At 38.6% G+C, this 19,860-nt stretch overlaps 2 protein-coding genes across 2 annotated transcripts; both read left to right on the top strand.

The window, feature by feature from the left end:
* Nucleotides 1-328: 328 nt before the first annotated feature.
* On the top strand, nucleotides 329-6,909 carry LOC145906913 (NXPE family member 3-like). The gene is made up of 5 exons (XM_082994371.1): nucleotides 329-356; nucleotides 561-703; nucleotides 4,809-5,218; nucleotides 5,359-5,616; nucleotides 5,910-6,909. The coding sequence occupies exons 1-5, from the start codon at nucleotides 329-331 to the stop codon at nucleotides 6,907-6,909; spliced, it is 1,839 nt and encodes a 612-aa protein (XP_082850497.1).
* Nucleotides 6,910-16,167: 9,258 nt separating this feature from the next.
* Nucleotides 16,168-18,722, top strand: LOC145906912 (NXPE family member 3-like). Its single transcript, XM_082994369.1, has 3 exons — nucleotides 16,168-16,457; nucleotides 17,220-17,459; nucleotides 17,712-18,722. The coding sequence occupies exons 1-3, from the start codon at nucleotides 16,168-16,170 to the stop codon at nucleotides 18,706-18,708; spliced, it is 1,527 nt and encodes a 508-aa protein (XP_082850495.1). The 3' UTR covers nucleotides 18,709-18,722.
* The last annotated feature ends 1,138 nt before the right edge of the window (nucleotides 18,723-19,860 follow it).

The following is a 19,860-nucleotide window of genomic DNA, read 5'->3' as shown; positions in this document are numbered from 1 at the left end:
GTTGTTTTTCGCGAGATGAACGTCAGATCCGTATATCATAATGATACCTGGTGGTCAAAACCTATTTTCAGTTTTCGTTTATCACCAAGTGACAACACGCATATGAGATATGTCCGTTTCAAACCCTCCAGTATGCGTGTGTTTGAAACGACGCTAGATGTCGCTCATGGGTAAAGACGGTTCGCATCAGATGTCGGTGTTTGACGCCAACCACATAGTCCCACTGTGGGGTCGGTGAACTTTTTGTTGCATATCGGGAAGGAAATGATCAGTTTAATACTACAGTGTGGAGGTATATTGAACCAAATAAGGTTATACTTTTAATATAATGGATCGAAGTCGCATTCTCGAACAACGTAATAAACAGTGAAGAGTTTTAAATATAAGAATAGTAACGACCGACTGAGACATTACAGAGTTTGGTTTTGTTCCGCGGTTAGATTATCGATGTCTGGTCAGAATTTTTGCGTTATAACAGAAAAGGTTTCGCCTAACATTCATCACCAGTTCAAGGAAGTAATCAAGCAGCCTCAGCCTTCGCTTGAAACCTCCCTACTCAGAAAGCAATCATGGTATTGAAGCCAACACGAAGGTCGCTGTGCAATCAAGTTCGTCTCGTGAATATGATAGAGTTGGCGAGGAGACCAGGAAGGCGAGAAACCTTAAATCTATCATCGACGTCATATCACGTCGAGAAATGCAAGTAAGACAAGGTTGGTGAGTTAATTGGTCGAACCTGGGTCGCCTCAGACCAGATCAAGATTCTATGGAAAGGGACCAATCACAACAAACACCTCCGAGCAACAATTTGTGTGGTGGTTGTTTATGGTACTTGTTATAATTGTCGCAAACCCGCCATCCCTGGACTTATCACATACAAAACTGCAAGCAAGTAGTTCTTATATTGGTTCCTTGCATTGAAAGGAATCGAAGAGCGTAAAGAAGCCTCGACCCATTAATTGGGGATTCACAAGCTTTTACTTGAAGGAGTAACGAATTTTATGCCATATCATATTCCGTCGCCTTTCCGTTGCTGCAATGATAAAAGTTTTGTTATATGTTATTGAATTCACACCTAAGAAAGTTTAATAAAACCGTAGTTTCATTTTCCCTAAAATGGGCAACATTTTTTGTTGAGTGTGCGTAACATTTTGTTAGCGGGAAATGCGTCACCGGGTTCATAAAAGTTGAGAGTCACTGGACGTGGGAGTATTCTGTTTCCTGTGTTGAGCTTTTATGGAAGTTTCCTCAATGGTTGAAGTCACCAGAGTAGTTGAATATTGTCAGAGACAGTGGAGGGCTAAACTAAACCCTCCTGTTGCTTACCACGAGTGAAGGAAATGCATTGGATTTACCCGTGGAATGAATAAGCACTGAAACTGATATCTTGAACTTATCAGTGTTTTGTTGTGAGTAAGGATATGAGTTGACAGAGGCTTCAACGAATTGTGAAGTGTTGGCGTTCTAAGGCTAGGCGGATAATATGGAAATTATTCCATTAAAAATAGAATAAAGATGAGCAAATGAAATCCTTGAAAGCTAAAGACAGGTTTACACATTGTTTCTTCCTGTAAGGTCTGATCATTGCAGCTTTTGACTAAGGCACTGGTCTCGCTTTTACAATAACAGACACATAGATTTGTGGTCTAAAAGGTTAATTAATTTAAGTTTGCGCAAAACTACTACGCAAAACGGAGGAGTACCGGCAAGACGGCCCTGCGCCACCATTACTTAAGCGCACACTCGTCAAGTCAACACCAGCCCAATGAAAGCTGTTTTGCAGTAACATTTGTTGAACAACCGATGGTCAACAGGCTGGATGTTTGCGAAGCCAAATGGTTAAACCTTACGCAGGCCTCAATAAACATTCAAAAAATGATCATTCCCAGAATTCGGTGAATAATATCTTGTTGATGGTTTATTGATGTGTCCCACGGTTGCAACGTATTCCTGTTCATTGGTTTTTATCATCGCCCTTTCTACGTTCTCATGTGTTGTGTTTACGGCGTATACGTTCGTGCTGCAGGTGGTGTAGCGTTGCGTGTCACGTCATTCGGCTAATCTTTGCGCCTCTGAAGTCCGAACGCCTTCCATTGCAGTGTAGTGCATAGGGAAGACAGCAGTACAGGGTTTCTTGCTTTTTAACTTTAGTAGTTTTATTATATATTCTTTTTATTATATTTTATTTTAATGTATTTTATTCTTGGATTTATTTACCGTATAGCTTTCTGTGTTTATTTGCAAATTCGAATTTGCAGAAACTGAGGATGCCAGTTCAGGCGAAATCGATTTTTTACTAATAAATCAGCTGACTCAATTCGAAACTTCTGCTAGTTTCATTGAATTCTTAAGTCACGAAAGATCGACTTAAACCAGCTCATCTCGGCTTCCGCAACCTATACAACCACCCCGCAGAGGGCGACCCCCGAAAAGACAATAATTGAGTACATGTCCGCTTCTGGAGGGCGGCTGTGTAGCGCTTGTGTTTTGCCGGTAGACTGTACCGAAGGTTTCCTTGTCTCTTTCTCGTGTCTAGTGAACGTGGCGTTATGCCGGATTTGTTTCTTGACACGCGCAATAAAGGTTCACAACCGCCTTACACGTACTTTTTATGAGGCAATAAAAGGCGATTAATGTTGATTTTTGCCTTGATTTTGTGAATCCCTTTGTCTTCAAATATGTCTAATAAATGGACTGGGGGCTGTTCTGTGAAGACAACTTGATAACATTTTGCCATGTTGGCATGTCGGTGGTGCTAACGTTGTACATTGTTGTGGTGAAGTAACGCAACTCGGTCGGTGTTTCCATTATCTTTCAGATTTCAAACGGATCGATGCCCGTTCGTGGACATATTGTTTTTCGTTTGGCCAAAGTATTGATTGCCACATGGAAGGCAGGTGGCTGCATAAATGCCGCAGATTCGGCAGGTTAATGTCTGGCGAAGTGGTATTGGCCCATTCGGTGTTGGTAATGTCTTGTACTAACAACCACGGCGTGTGGTTGCAAACTGCGAAATTTGGGCGATAAGGTAATCTTTCAACATTAAAAAAAACTCAGCAAAGAACTTTGACATGGTCTCTTTAAACTAGCCAACCTCCCTTCTTCGAAACAAATAGTGATTTGTAAATCCGATAAGGACGGTAAAGTTGTAATTCTTGAATACGATAACTATGGGAAAATTACGGACAGGAACTAAAAGATTTTACAACATTACCTTCGCCTCGTACAACAAACCTATATCAACTCTGCGCTGAACGTGTGGCAAAATCCTATCCCTCTACATAATGATGGTGTTATCAGTGACAGCGTACTGTTTCATACCAGGACCTAAGATTTTTAAAGGTGTTCGTTTCGTTCTTCAGTGAAAGTATAACATACTAAGTTGTTTGCTTTAGCAGTTATCAAAAAGAACCTTTTTCAGATAAGCATGTTGGCAAAGTTATGTATGGGGAATAGACCAGCTTGGCCACAATGTTTCCACCTTCGCTAGTTTCGCGCGGATTGCACTTGCTTTGATACCAAATCGGTAATGGCGGCTGTAAAGTCTGTGACATCAGAGCTGAACTGACGAGACCTGTTTGGTCGAATCAGTGGCCCTGTCTCCAGCTGAACATGTGGGAAAGATTTGTTTAAAATCAGGCTTAACATCATTTATTGAAACAACCGCTGAGAAGCAAATTCGAAATACATGATTGTGTCTTGCAGCAACAAATTGGTGCCATTGTTCGGCCGAATGATTAAAAACAATTTGTGTTGGTAAACTTCTGTCATCATCAGATTTTAAGTTGCCCCACCACCCCGCAGAGGGCGACCTCCGAAAAGATAATAGTTGAGTATATGAGCGCTTCCAGGGGGTGGCTGCGTAGCGCTTGTGTTTTGCCGGTAGGCTGTGCCGAAGGTTTCTTTTACTCTTTCTCGTGTCTAGCGTTATGCCGGCATTCGTTATCTTGACACGCGCAATAAAGGTTCACAACCGCCTTACACGTACTTTTTATTAGGTAATATAAGGCGATTAATGTTGATGTCATATGGCTAAGCCATTGAGCCAATTGTTCGGCCGAATGATTAAAAACAATTTGTGTTGGTAAACTTATGTCATCACCAGATTTTGCCGACGAAATGGTTTGCGAGCGAGCTTGCGGCATCGAGCCGTGAAGAACTAACAGACCATTAAACGAGCGAGCTTTGGTCCTCAGTTTACGTGCCCGCAAAATGGGAATTGTAGTGAAATGAATGTTGTAGTTCATAATCATTAAAAACGATGCCGATTGAGAAAGTTTTTTTGCCTCTGTTACATCGTGGTACTTAGTAGACAAAGATTTATGCGACCTTTTCGGAGGCAAAGGTATTTATTTGCTTAGAATCATTGCACATTTCCAGATCTGTAGTTACACAATTGCTTCTGTTTTACCACAGGTAACTTGTTAAGAAAGTCATGTATAAACAATAGAGCCAGCTTGGCCACAATGTTTCCACCTTCGCTAGTTTCGCGCGGATTACACTTGCTATGATACCCTATGGTTAATGGTGGCTGTACAGTCACAAGAATACGAATGTCTTGACGGCTATTTAGCTGACAAGATCGTTAAAAGTCACATCATAACTGAACTCATGAGACTTGTTAGGTCGAATCAGTGGCACTGTCTCCAGCTCACCATGTTGGAAAGATTTGTTTAAAGTCAGGGTTAACGTTATTGATTGAAAAAACCGCTGAGAAGCAAATTCGAAATGCTTGTTTGTGTCTTGCAGCAGCAAATTGGTGCTACTTCAAACATAACTATTCACATTTTTCCGTCCATCTGTTACAGGTACAGGATTACTATGAAACGAACAACTATAAGATTTCGACTGGTCACAGTGTTAGTTGTGGCTGTAATGAGTACTTTGCTGTATTTGGATCTTTGTGTAAATCTGCCCATCAGCAACAATGTAGTAACTTCCGCCGAGCCGTTACTACAAAGAAGGATATTTGGAACAAATTTGGATCAGACGAATGGAGAAAATACATGCCTGAAGTAGATAACCTTCTGACTAAAATCGAACAGGGAGTTGTTGAATGGCCGAAAAACATTTCCCAAACCACAGATCCCAAATCATCTGTTATCATTACATCAAGTAATATTAACTACACGGTTGGACAGAAGTTAGAAGGATTAATTGAAGCAAGAGACTTTAAGAGTGTTGCGAAGAAACACGGAGGAGATCATTTTCGTGCCAGGTAAAAAAATATAACCCCCGTATTGAAAAATTTGAGCTTTCCGATTGTTTTTGTAACAACATATTTTGTTATTTGTCTAACTCTTTACACGTATTTGAAACCGATAATCAAATAGATGCGTTTTCAATGCAACATCATAGGCTTCTGAGAGTTGATGAGAATGGTTTTCTCACAAATGATGGCATAGCTGTGATGTTGAATGATCACGGAAATGGAACTTACAGTTGGAAAACACTTCTTCCCTTTCCTGGGAAGTTCAAATTAATTATAGAACTCGTTCACTCCAGCGAGGCGGTGGTGGAACTTATAGTGAGGAAAGCAACCTTTGTAAATTCACTGAAACCGTTCAAAGCAGTTCTTTCCAATGGAAATACTATGATGTGTGACGTAAATGTAAGGTGTGTTAATTAATTTGTGTTATTTTTAAACCAGCTTTCTCCCGGCAGCTTCTCGATAACCGCCTACGGTTCAAAGCTGTTCGGATCTCGTCTGTTCACTGCACATGTTTACAGCGCATTACACTGCTATCACGACAGGAAAAAATAAAATTATTATTATTAAAGCGTACTTAATTTGGATCAATAGGTTTCCAGGCTTAGCAGCCCAGGCAATGCAGCCTAGCTATCACTAGGTTGGATCAATTTTTTTTGAAAAATTTGTTCTTTATTATCAATCTATATCTGAAATTTAGCAATCAGTCCACGGTTTGTGACTACTCCAGACTTGGACAAGGGATTATATGGAAATGCGTTGCTCCACAGCCAACTACAATTTGTCCGAAAGTGGTAACCATGATGGAAATTAAAAATCATCCGGACAAAAACCTTGGCTCGGAACCGCTTCACAAAACTGGGGTTAACTTTCAAGTTGAGATGAATAATTCCGGAAAACTTATTTTTGTGAATGGGAACATTAATGACAGTTTAAAAAGTAATGAAAAATGCGAATCAAACAATCCAACAGAACATCTTTGTACAACAAATTACTGCTCTCCAAACGGATATTACTACGCTGGGCAATGGAACTCATTGCTTTGTGACAATAAACATAAGACTGCAAAGATGGCCGGGAAACGCCTTCAACATAAATCAATATATTTTGTTGGCGATTCTACAATGAGACAATGGTACACAAGTGGTTTACTGTCTTTGTTGCAAGCTAAAGACCTACCCTCACCACTTAGTAATCGTTTTTGGTCAATGGGACGAAATGCTATCAGTAAAAAATTTGACATTCATCTTCATTACCGGGCACATGGCAACCCATTACACAACCCAGGTCCCCCAGAAAGTCGTCCTTACATTGTGGATACGTTGCGAGATTTTACAACAAATCGTAATGTTATTTTGGTGTTTAATATCGGTGCACATTTTCTTCAATTTGATCCTTTAGTCATAATTCAACGAGCATCAGGAATAAAGCAAGCGATAATTGATTTGCACAAACGCCTTCCTCAAACTAAAGTCGTTTTACGTGGCGCTGTGCGTTTTAGAAAAAGTTTTGAGGAAATTCTGAGCGAGTGGCTTTACATGAGAACGGATCGAATTCTACGAAGTTATTTTTCTGATCTACCCTATGTATCATACATCGACACTTGGCAAATGACCACAGTTGTTCCGCAAGAATCTGTTCACGCCACCGGTGATAAAATTAATGACTTTATTTCTTTATTTCTTTCGCATCTCTGTTGAAGGTGGTTCATATATTGACACTTGAGAAATGACCACTGTTGTACCACAAGATACTGTTCATCCATCCAATGATAAAATTATTGACTTTATTTCTTTGTGTCTTTCGCATTTGTGTTGAAGTGTTTCAAAAAATGCTGGTTTCAAAATCACAGATAATTTATGTTATATTTTTGTCTCTGCTACAGTTTAGTTCATTTGTTTTGAATTCTATGAGCTGAAACTGTGTCTCGATTTTTGTGGAACTATATGTTGTAACATACGTCACAGAATTCAGTGTTTACATTTCGTAATGTTTCGTGTACAGCAATGCACAAGTTGCAAAATCCCATTCATTCAACATCCTGTTTACCACATAAAATGTTTTCCTATGTTTATGTCACACTACACCTTTGTTCTCGTATTATATTAACCCAAGTGATGTATAACGGCACGTGACTAAACCAACCAATTTGCTTCCGATAATCCAAGTATAAATAGTCATGTGCGCCTGTTAATTCACTTCTTTGCATCGGGCTCGATTATATTATATTTGCTGACATTCTATCAACGTTGTATTGAAAGTTGTAATGTACCGTCGTAATGAAGAAGATAACAGAAATGAATACAATTATTCGGGAAGAGATCCTAGTTCTGGTTGCTTTACAGAACGGGGTAGAAGCAGGTTTAACAATCGAAGAGACTCAATTACCGCTCAGGCCATCGAGACACTGTTAAATATCTCAGAGACACTTCGTGTTATTTACAATGTAAAAGCCATATTATTGCAAAGCTGCAGACAGGGTGTGTACACGCACTGTTTCCACCTGTGCAATGTTGCATTGGTGATTTTGCCTTAGCACTATCGGTTACCAAGCAGATCCGTTTGGCCATAGTGCGCTCCACAGTGGTTCGTCTCTGTTGTTTGGTACTCAGTATAGGGTACCCAACGGACCGAAGTAGACACTAAGTGGAAATTAGTGTGCCCGCTTGTGTAAAAGCTAGCACAGTGCCACTCTCAACAGCTGCACTGAAGATACCTTGCAGGTCGAAAAAGTGCGTGTACACACCCTGTCTGCAGCTCTCTTATGTGAAAAGCTTCACCTACAATCGCTTTTCCTTTGCAACGTATGTGTTTGTGTAAAATGAGCCTGCGTTATGCCGGCATTCGCTTTTTGAAACGCGCAATAAAGGTTCACAATTGAAGACAACTTGACAACATTTTGCCATTCGGTGGTGCTTACGTTGTACATTGCTGTTGTGAAGTAACGCAGCTCGGTCGGTGTTTCCATTACCTTTCAGATTTCCAAACGGATCGATGCCCGTTCTATCGAGTGGATATATTGTTTTTCGTTTGGCCAAAGTATTGATTACCACATGGAAGGCAGGTGGCTGCATTAATACCGTAGTTTCGGCAGGTTAATGTCTGGCGAAGTGGTATTGGCCCATTCGGTGTTGGTAATGGCTTGTACTAACAACCACGGTGTGTGGTTGCAAACTGCGAAACTTGATCAATATGGTAAACTTTCAAGATTTAAAAAAACTCAGCAAAGAACTTTGACATGGTCTCATTAAACTAGCCAACCTCCCTTCTTTGAAACAAATAGTGATTTGTAAATCCGATAACGACGGTAAAGTTTTATTTCTTGAATACGATAACTATGAGAAAATTACGAACAGGAACTAAAAGATTTTACAACATTACCTTCGCCTCGTACAACAAACATATATCAAGTCTGCGCTGAACGTGTGACAAAATCCTATTCTTCTACATATTGATGGTGTTATCAGTGACAGCGTACTGTTTCATACCACTGGAATTAAGAACAAAGGGAATATGTATCATCATGTACCCGGTCCGGCAGCAAAATATTTTAGTTCCAACACCCAAGCATACGCATATCCCTTGTTCAAGACCTACAATCAACATAAACGACATTGTGGTGAGATTGTAACAATCTCTAGTTAACATCCCGACGTCACGGTTCACAGCCTTCTTAGATAGCATGTTGTAACCTGTCAATATGTCACATTGCCCAGCCATTGAGCCAATTGTTCGTTCGAATGATTCAAAACAAGTTGTGTTGGTACCAATGCAATCAAACACCAGCAAAATACGTTGATTTGTGTTGAAAGCATTCCGATGTAATAACTGTAATGTTTGTGGGAAAACCCCCTTTGTCTGCTTGATTTTGTAGCAACTTCTCTTTATTCATTGATTTAGTGGTTTGGCCTGTTTGCACACACACAGTGCGTGAATAGGCACACACTGAAACGCAGTGCGAAACTGTATAATTCGTCATGGGGACCTAAGATTTGTAAACGTGTTCGTTTCGTTCTTTAGTGAATGTAGAGCATAATAAGTTGTTTCCTTTGGCAGTTATCAAAAAGAACCTTTTTCAGATAAGCATGTTGGGAAAGTCATGTATAAACAATAGAGCCAGCTTGGCCACAGTGTTTCCACCTTAGCTAGTTTCGCGCGGATTACACTTGCTTTGATACCCAATGGTTAATGGCGGCTGTAAAGTCACCTGACGGCTATTCAGCTGTCAAGATCGTTGAAAGTCACATCATAGCTGAAGTGATGAGACTTGTTAGGTCGAATCAGTGGCCAGCTTACCATGTTGGAAATATTTGTTTAAAGTCAGGCTTAACATCATTGATTGAAAAAACCTCTGAGAAGCAAATTCGAAATACTTGTTTGTGTCTTGCAGCAACAAATTGGTGCTACTTTAAACATAATACTATTCACATTTTTCCGTCCATCTGTTACAGGGACAGCACTATTATGAAACGAAAAACTGTAAGATTTCGACTGGTCACAGTCTTAGTTGTGGCTGTAATGAGTACTTTGCTGTATTTGGATCTCTGTGTTAATCTGCCAGTCAGCTACAATGGGAACTTCCCCCGAGCAGTTACAATAACGAAGGATATTTGGAATAAGTTTGGATCATACGAATGGAGAAAATACATGTCTGAAGTAGACGACCTTCTCACTAAAATCGAACAGGGAGAAGTTGAATGGCCGAAAAACATTTCCAAAACCACAGATCCTAAGTTATCTGTTATCATTACATCAAGTAATGTTAACTACACGGTTGGACAGAAGTTAGAAGGATTAATTGAAGCAAGAGACTTTAATGGAGTTGCGAAGAAACACGGAGGAGATCATTTTCGTGCCAGGTGAGAAATATAACCCACCCCATTGATGAATTTGAGCTTTCCGTATGTTTTTGTAGCAACATTTTTTGTTATTTGTCCAACTCTTTACACGTATTTGAAACCGATAATCAAATAGATGCGTTATCAATGCAAAATCATAGGCTTCTGAGAGTTAATGAGAATGGTTTTCTCACAAATGATGGCATAGCAGTGATGTTGAATGATCACGGAAATGGAACTTACAGTTGGAAAACACTTCTTCCCTTTCCTGGGAAGTTCAAATTAATTATAGAACTCGTTCACTCCAGTGAGGCGGTAGTGGAACTTATTGTGAGGAAAGCAACGTTTGTGAATTCACTGAAACCGTTCCATATGCAGTTCTTTCCAATGGAAATACTATGATGTGTGACGTAAATGTAAGGTGTGTTAACAGTTTTATGTTATTTTGAAACCAGTTAAAGCATACTAAAGTTTGATCAATAGGTTTCCAGGCTTAGCAGCCCAGGCAATGCAGCCTAGCTATCACTAGGTTGGATCAAATTTTTTTGAAAAATTTGGGCTTAATAATCAATCTATATCTGAAATTTAGCAATCAGTCCCCGGTTTGTGACTACTCCAGACTTGGTCAAGGGATTATATGGAAATGCGTTGCTCCACAGCCAACTACAATTTGTCCGAAAGTGGTTCCCATGATAGAAATTAAAAAGGATCATCCGGACAAAAACCTTGGCTCGGAACCGCTACACAAAACTGGAGTTAACTTTCAAGTGGAGTTGAATAATTCCGGAAAACTTATTTTTGTGAATGGGAACATAAATGACAGTTTGAAAAGTAATGAAAAATGCAAATCAAACAATCCAACACAACATCTTTGTGCAACAAATTACAGCTCTCCAAACGGATATTACTACGCTGGCCAATGGAACTCATTGCTTTGTGACAATAAACATAAGACTGCAAAGATGGCCGGGGAATGCCTTCAACATAAATCAATATATTTTGTTGGTGATTCTACAATGAGACAATGGTACACAAGTGGTTTACTGTCTTTGTTGCAAGCTAAAGACCTACCCTCACCATTAAGTAATCGTTTCTGGTCAATGGGACGAAATGCTATCAGTAAAAAATTTGACATTCATCTTCATTACCGGGCACATGGCAACCCATTACACAACCCAGGTCCCCCAGACAGTCGTCCTTACATTGTGGATACGTTACGAGATATTACAACAAATCGTAGTGTTATTTTGGTGTTTAATATCGGTGCACATTTTCTTCAATATGATCCTTTTGTCATAATTGAACGAGCATCAGGAATAAAACATGCGATAATTGATTTGCACAAACGCCTCCCTAAAACTAAAGTCGTTTTACGTGGCGCTGTGCGTTTTAGAAAAAGTTTTGAGGTAATTCTGAGCGAGTGGCTTTACATGAGAACGGATCGAATTCTACGAAGTTATTTATCTGATCTACCCTATGTATCATACATCGACACATGGGAAATGACCACAGTTGTTCCGCAAGAATCTGTTCACGCCACCAGTGATAAAATTAATGACTTTATTTCTTTATTTCTTTCGCATCTTTGTTAAAGGTGGTTTTCCATTGTACACAATGTTGAACAAGTAACATGCTTTTTTCTGTGCAAGTAACGTTTATCGTTTTTTATTCGATACACTAATACATGTGGTGTACTTGTTCATTTGTTGTGTTGTATTTCTGATTTACTGGTTGTCATTTGAATTATCTTTTCTGTGTCCGAGTTGAGTGACGTCAGATATGTACATTTACAAATCTTCCCGACTTTGTTCTGAGGATCGAAATAATCTTCCAGCTTTTAGTTGTTTGGTTTGTCATTGAACGTCTGACTGCAATCAGACTCTCAGTAAACATTCAGTTATTTTTGGCCACATCACATATAAACCTTTTGATTCAGGTGTATGTGAGGGGCGATATATGTTCCCTTTATATGAGTATTACTTTAACCACACGGGGTTGATGGTTTGTGTGTAAACAAATACACTACATTGCCTATAACGATTGTCATAACAGTAAAGAACAAGTTAACGAAGTTAAAACAGAGTTGAATTTGGGAGTGTTAGTGTAACTTTATTTGTTAAGCGGTTTTCCATGTTTGCACAAAAGACAGCGTAGTGACAAAGGTACACAGCGAAACGACATAGGAAACTTGATACACTTACTACAATATGGTGCGCAGGTAAATCTTGAGTTAATTTTTTTGCCATGTTATTAGATGTTATGGCCGAAATTTCCTTCGATTATTTTGCAAATGTGAAGCATTTTAATAAAAACGACTTGATTCGCACAGTTTGTGATGTTACACAGGCTCATGTGAGGATCAAATATAACGATCATTCTATGTCCCATTGTAGTAGTATTTTCCCTTCACAATATCAAATATATCACACACGTTCCAAAAAGAAAGGCAATTGTACGAGAAGCTTTACATATATTTCCACAAAAATAGCGAGACTGTATATCAGCACATTGAATTCAAAGCAAATGAATTAAAATGCATCAAAGACAAGCCTATGACATAAATTGTCTGTCATTTTGAAACTATCACTAAACGAGTTTATTTAAAACGTATAAAACCAACTTTCAACGTTTATATTACGTAAAAAAAGGATTAGGATCATCTTTTGCTTGTAATAACGGTGGAAAAATGTTTGTGTACCATTGTCTCATCAAGAAAGAAGTGTTTTCCAACTGTAAGTTCCATTTCTGTGATCTTCCAACGTCACTGCTATGTCATCCTTGGTGAAACAACCATTCTCATCAACTCTTATAAGTGTGAAAATGTTGCATTGAAAACGCTATCTGATTTCCGTGTTGATATACGTGTACAGAGTTGCAGAAATCAGGTAGCATGCTCCTACATTGGGCAAAATTGATGAAATTCAACATAAAGGTGGGGGAAATTCCTTACCTGGCACGAAAATGATTTTCTCTGTGTTTCTTTGCAACTCTCCTGAAGTATCTTGCTTCAATTAATCCTTCTAACTTCTGTCCAACCGTGTAGTTAACATTACTTGATGTAATAATAACAGATGATTTGGGATCTGTTGTTTGGGAAATGTTTCTTATCCATTCAACAACTCCATGTTCGATTTTGGTCAGAAGGTTATCTACTTCAGGCATGTATTTTCTCCATTCGTTTGATCCAAATTTGTTCCAAATATCCTTCTTTGTAGTAACTGCTCGGGGAAAGTTCGCGTTGTAGCTGATTGGCAGATTTACACAAAGATCCAAATACAGTAAAGTACTTAATACAGCCACAATTATGACTGCGACCCGTCTGAATCTTATCGTTTTTTGTTTCATAATAGTGATATAACTGTGACATGTAACAGCTTGACTTCCACTGAAAGGCTAAGAGTATACTTTCGAAAATATTTGGTCCCCGTTATGTACTGTGCAGTTTCGCACACCGTTTCGCTGTGTGCCTATTTACGCACTGCGTGTATGCAAACAGGCTAAACCACTACGTTAATGAATAAAGAAAAGCTATCTCTACGAAATCAAACTTTGCTTGCACTTGCCGTTGTTTACCTAGCCAAAAAAAGTTAATCGTGCTTGTTTCACGACAATCAAAAATGAAATGCTTTAACAAAAAAAATCAACATTTAAACTATGACATAATGATGCCTTCAACCCGAATCAGCTGATTTTGCTGGTGATTGATTACGTTTTCTACCAACACAACTTGTTCTGAATTATTCGATCGAATATTTTTAGTTCAAGAGTAAAAATGCTTCCAGAAGAAAATTGACAGACTTTTACTACCAAGCACCAGCAACCCATTATATATTAGAATGTGAGCATTGCGGGTAAAAACAGACTGGTTAAAAACAAACACGTTATCGTTTTGATGTGTGCACATTTTCTTTAATGACAAATAAAACATATGTCATATGTCGTTATGATGATTTTGATGTATATATTTCGCCTACAATTAGTACCACAAAGTGTGGAGACTAGTGTGCCTGCTAGTGTGAAAGCTAGCACAGTGCCACTCAACAGCTGCACTGATGAGACCTTACAGGTCGAAACAGTGCGTGTACACACCCTGTCTGCAGCTTTACAAACAACTTTGATTTCTTGAAATCACAAGCAAGAAAAACAAACGAAAAATTTGAAATCACTTTTCCAGCTTTCCCAGCGGTCCGGTGTCCATTCATCGTATGGGAAACTTATTTTCTGTTTGTGCTGAGAGCCTATGTATCTTGCTTGGGTAGATTACGTGTAATACGAACCAGTCTTTCCAGCCCTTAGCCAGTTTAATCATGTCGCTGACCATGTTCTTAGGGAAGCATTATCGCACGGCTTTGGACACTCATTAACGTTTGCTTCCAGGAATACTCACTGTCAACACCAAGCGGTTAAAGGAACGTATCTTTTCTCGCCACTAGATTTTCTCAGTGCGTGCGACCCATATAAATAGTGTTCGAGTCCCGGTGTTTAAAAAAAATTGACAAGGATTCGTGGCCGGGATAATCTTGATTCGAATCCGAGTGTGGTCGAACAATACATGCAAAATATGTCAAGATAGTTGAAAATGCTAGTCACGCTTTTATAACAATTTCTGGTGAATATTTTGTTGAGTTACTTTTACTTGCAAGTAAATGCAATCACATTTTGTGTTTCTGGCAGTGAATAAGAAATTTTTGCAATGCTTTGGTGATATTATTCAAAACAAGCGGCCATACATGATTTGGAAACTTTGCGCACAATAAACCTTACAAACAACATAATTCAGTATTTTTGACATATCAATGTCTACATGCTGACGAACGATGGTCAGTTATTTCTGCGCTGTCCGAAGCCATACCTACGCCTGATACATTTCCGTTAAATCCTTTGTCTTCTGATTGAATAGTATCGGATTGCGCAGACGTTGCCTTCTTCTTCGTAGTCGCTGTCGCACCACCTGCCTTGCCATGTGTTCGTGAGTCGAGTAAAGATAAAAAAGATTTAAGGAATGTAATGGAAAATCTGATTATTTTGAATAAAAAAGTCAAAGCTAAGATGCTGTTAATCATTTTAAGTAAACGTTTCGAACCTATACTTGGTTCATCATCAGTACTACTACAGCTGGTTGCAGAAAAGCGTCGAGTTAATACGGGACTGAAAGGCAGAAGGGAAACAGCAGCAACAACAACGAGCAACAGGCCGAAGGCGTGTAGCGTGAAATACTCCACTTATTTTGCACCCAAATCTGATTATGTTGGGCAGATTGGGAAGTAGCACTAATTGGAAAGTATTGTTTAGAGAGAAAATAAACTGTCCAGTGTTGAATTATCACCATTGAGACAACCTATTTCTATAACGTTGCATTTATTTTTTTTAGCTTTCGAATGTAAATTAAATATTAACTTTCTAAAATCTTTGCGTAAATTGTTGTATAACAAAGTGTTTTTTAATTGCGTGTGCTGTCTGGAAAATCCAAAAAACTGAACGTACAACCGTTAACAAGGGGCGTGGTGAACAAAAGAGTGCCCGTGTCAAAAGTATGTAAGACGTTTGTTGAATAAATCGCTCTGATTCTGTAATCTTACACCGACCTGTTGAGAAGTTGTCGCTACTCCTTTGCCAAAACATGTAAGATGAATATTTCTGTTTTCAACATTACTCCACGTAGTTAACGATGTGTTTGATATATTAAAGTTGAATACAAATATTAAAGTTGAATAGTGTTGAAAACGCCGAATTGTTTCATGCTATCGCGTAATTGGCCGAATCGTCCGACTGCGCAGGTCCGTACTTGGCAAACACGGCTATCGTATCGAGATCATTAGATATACAGTCCTGGAATTGCATCCCAACTGCATCGGAGCAAGATCTAAGAAATCAGGCTCCCAGTAAGGTTTGAATTCACGTCCCCAAACCTCTACCGAGGGTATGTTGTGACACTGTTAAAACAATACAATTGTAACCCCTAACACATATTTATTTTGTAACAGCTTTTGTAATAAAAATCAACACACTAACGATAAAATGAATAATATATTGATCAAAGTCAAATTATTCGTACTTGTGGCTGTGGTATTGAGTACTTTGTTGTATTTCAACCTCGATAAAACGCTGTCAGATGTCAAAATGAGGAAATTTCCAAAAGGGATCACCGAAAAGCGGTTTATTTGGAACAAGTTTGGATCATACGAATGGAGAAAATACATGCCTGAAGTAGATAACCTTCTGACTAAAATCGAACATGGAGTTGTTGAATGGCCGAAAAACATTTCCCAAACCACAGATCCCAAATCATCTGTTATCATTACATCAAGTAATGTTAACTACACGGTTGGACAGAAGTTAGAAGGATTAATTGAAGCAAGAGACTTTAATGGTGTTGCGAAGAAACACGGAGGAGATCATTTTCGTGCCAGGTGAGAAACAAATGCAGACTTTACTACTAGAGATTTGCCAAGGGTTTTCCAACATGTCTTGTAAAGTGGGCAGTAATTTTGTCTCCCTGTGTCGACAGTCAGTAACTTTGTTTTTTTCTTAGGGTCGAACGGCGTTAATGTAATGTTGCAATCTTCATTGATTGTGCTGCAGTAGCTTTGTGTTTTTGTCCGCTATATAGTGGTTCACTGGCATTGCAGCCAAGCTGGATCAGCTATAATGTGCATACTATCTTAAATGCTGTAAAAGCGATTTTTTTCTCAAGCATAAATATTTGCGACGATGAAGTTCGTAAATTTGTTGATAGTTTCAATGTTACCAGTATAGAATGTGACGTGGTTGTCAAACATAGTTTTAACAAAGGTTTTGCGTGAGATGATATTCGTGGTTTGAGAACAATGTCATGGAATCGGCCGCAACTATCTTCGAATCAGTTGTTAAAGTGAACATGAAAGCACAAATGAACATTTATCGGTACTAATCGCTTTCAAACTTCGTATTGCTTTGTCTTTGGTACCACATTATCAAGGCAATTGCAATTGTCAAGCGATAGTAGTAGACTAGAATGACCAACTGCAACGCAGGCAGTCAAGAGAAGAGGAAACAATTTACGCTGTCACATGAACTAGCATTTAACCGTTCATATGTGAAACATTATTTACTTTATAATTTAGCTTGATAATTATAAGATCGATGCAGTTCAAATTAGCAACAAAATTGTGTTGGTGTTTATACATTTTCAGACTGATGAGAGTCGATGGAAATGGTGGCCTTACCAAGGATGGTATAGCAGTGATGTTGGATGATCACGGAAATGGAACTTACAGTTGGAAAACACTTCTTCCTTTTCCTGGAAAGTTTAAATTAATTATAGAGCTCGTTCACTCCAGTGAAGCGGTGGTTGAACTTATTTCATGGAAAGCAACTTTGATCAATCCTCTCAAACCTTATAAAGCAGTTCTTTCTGATGGGAAGACGATGATGTGTGACGTAGACCAAAGGTCCCTTGCTCGTTAATTTCCACAGTATTAAAAATACATTACAATAAAAAATTAAAGATAGCGGAGTTATTATTTTTGAAGGCTATTGTTTTTTAAAGCATTACTTGCAAAAATCATTACTATTTGCACAAATTATTCTTGTCACTAAATTTTTACGCACAACCGCTACATTTTGCATGAGTAATCTTATTTCTATGTCATTTTCGTCAAAAATTATAAGATATATATTTTCAGCAATCTTTCGACGGTTTGTGACTATTCCAGACCTTACCATGGAATTACATGGAAATGCAGTGGCTTACCACCAAATACAAGTTGTCCCAAAGTGATCCCAATGATTGAATTTGCAACTCTGCCAGGAAACTCTCTTGGTTCTCAACTGCTTTTCAAGTCAAAGGTTAACTGGCAAGTTGAGTTGAGCAATTCCGGCACACTTCTTATTGTCAATGGGAATATTAAAGACAGTTTAAGGAGTTTAGAGAAATGTGAAAATAACACAGCAGTGCGACTTCACATAACAAATTTCAGTTATCCGAGCGGTTATTACTATGATGGAAAATGGAATTCATTGCTTTGTAACAACGAAAATAAGAATGAGGAGACGGCCGGACAATGCCTTCAACATAAATCGATATATTTTGTTGGTGATTCTACAATGAGACAATGGTACACCAAAGTTCTGCTACCTTTGTTACAAGCAAAAGATGATCCCAATCCCTTGAGTAATCGTTTTTGGTCCATGAGTAGAAATGCCTTTGGCAGAAAATTTGACATTGAACTTCATTACCGGACACATGGTAACCCGTTGTACAACCCAGGACCTCCAGAAAGTCGTCCTTATATTGTCGATACGTTACGAGATATTACAACAAATCGTAGTGTTATTTTGGTGTTTAATATTGGTGCACATTTTCTTCAATACGACCCCGGTGTTTTGCTTCAACGAGCATCAGGAATAAAACATGCGATAATTGATTTGCACAAACGCCTTCCTGAAACCAAAATATTTCTTCGTGGCGCTGTTCGTTACACACAAAGTTACCCAATTACCTTGAGCGAGTGGCTTTACATGAGAACAGATCTAATTCTTCGCCGCTATTTCTCTGATCTTGCCTTCGTATCATACATCGACACATGGGAAATGACCACTGTTGTTCCGCAGGACTTTTTACATGCTACCGACGATAAAATTATTGATTTCTTCTCTTTGTTTTTGTCGTTTGCGTGCTGAAGATAAAGCTTTCGAAGTGCATCGCGCAATTGCAATGATATTTTTATGCTTGTTTACTGATTCTTCTTAACATCTTCCGATCTTTAATTAATTACTTCTCAGTTTTAGTCTTGTGTGCATTGGTTTGTGTGATTCTTTTGTGTATTATCCTAACCATAAAATTATTCATGCCGTTTTTATCTTGAAGGAGTATCATTGGGTACATTCCCAGATTTCACAGTTGAGAATTTTCGTCGAATAAGTGAGCTGTTACCTTGATGCAAGTGTAAAATATCCTTGTGCTATTGGACGAACTCTCAATAATTTCATACAAGTGTTGTTGCGCCTGATATACCTACGCCTATACCCGTAAGTGTTTCGTAGCGGAAAGTTGATGAGATACTGGGATTTGCCACCGACAAGTACCATATTGATTCATATGTTGCTCTAGTAGAGATGATGGAGTTTTTTTGGAAAATAGAAAGCGTTTTACTCTTAGGAGAGCAGAAGCTTTGCATGAAATATGGTGGCAAATTTTGATAAAAACAAATCATAACAATTAAGGGCGTGACTCTTGGCTGCATTTTGAGCAATTTGGGTGAGAAAACAAGTTTTTGTTGCACTGTTTATGTTGGCTTCCCAGTTGGAATCACGAATCGTCGAAGCGGTGCTTTTTTTTCACAAATTCGTTTTAACAAATTGGCCGCGTAATTTCAAGTAGCGATATTGGTATGCTTCAATTATTGTCGGGCGTTCCACTGTTCTTTCGTTAAGCGTATAATAACAACACATAATAATGAACAGAAAATTGTGCACACTGCACAAATATTGAGCGTTGGCAGGAAAACCAACTGACTCGACTAAACGGGAAGCGTTGGTGGGCACTAAAAGCTTATTTCAGACAATTCATCTGTTACTCATCGGAATCGAAAAAATATGTGTCAAAGCCTAATGTTATAGATTCAATATACTATGAGAAAAAAGAAAGATAGTAATTAAAGTGAGGCTGGAATCCATGCAAAATCTTTTATGACAAGCTGTGGAATAAAATCATCACCAAAAATCCAACAACTACTTTTCATACACAAAGTCGCTATTTTTTCAGGAAGACGTTTTTGGTAAATCGAGTGCGTTCTGCAGAGGAATGCTGCACAGAGGTGACAAATGTTCAAA

The sequence above is a fragment of the Ascidia mentula genome, chromosome 6, assembly GCF_947561715.1.
Source record: "Ascidia mentula chromosome 6, kaAscMent1.1, whole genome shotgun sequence".
Lineage (NCBI taxonomy): Eukaryota > Metazoa > Chordata > Ascidiacea > Phlebobranchia > Ascidiidae > Ascidia > Ascidia mentula.
The sequence above is the reverse complement of the archived record's forward strand: the minus strand, read 5'-3'. Positions and strand labels throughout refer to the sequence as shown.

Coding starts and splice junctions, on each gene's coding strand:
- LOC145906913 (XM_082994371.1), top strand. CDS start 329: ATGGATCGAAGTCGCATTCTCGAACAAC. Junction 704..4,808: donor TATCACGTCGAGAAATGCAA/GTAAGACAAGGT, acceptor CATCTGTTACAG/GTACAGGATTACTATGAAAC. Junction 5,617..5,909: donor ATGTGTGACGTAAATGTAAG/GTGTGTTAATTA, acceptor TCTGAAATTTAG/CAATCAGTCCACGGTTTGTG.
- LOC145906912 (XM_082994369.1), top strand. CDS start 16,168: ATGAGGAAATTTCCAAAAGGGATCACCGAAAAGCGGTTTATTTGGAAC. Junction 16,458..17,219: donor GGAGATCATTTTCGTGCCAG/GTGAGAAACAAA, acceptor ATACATTTTCAG/ACTGATGAGAGTCGATGGAA. Junction 17,460..17,711: donor TCTGATGGGAAGACGATGAT/GTGTGACGTAGA, acceptor ATATATTTTCAG/CAATCTTTCGACGGTTTGTG.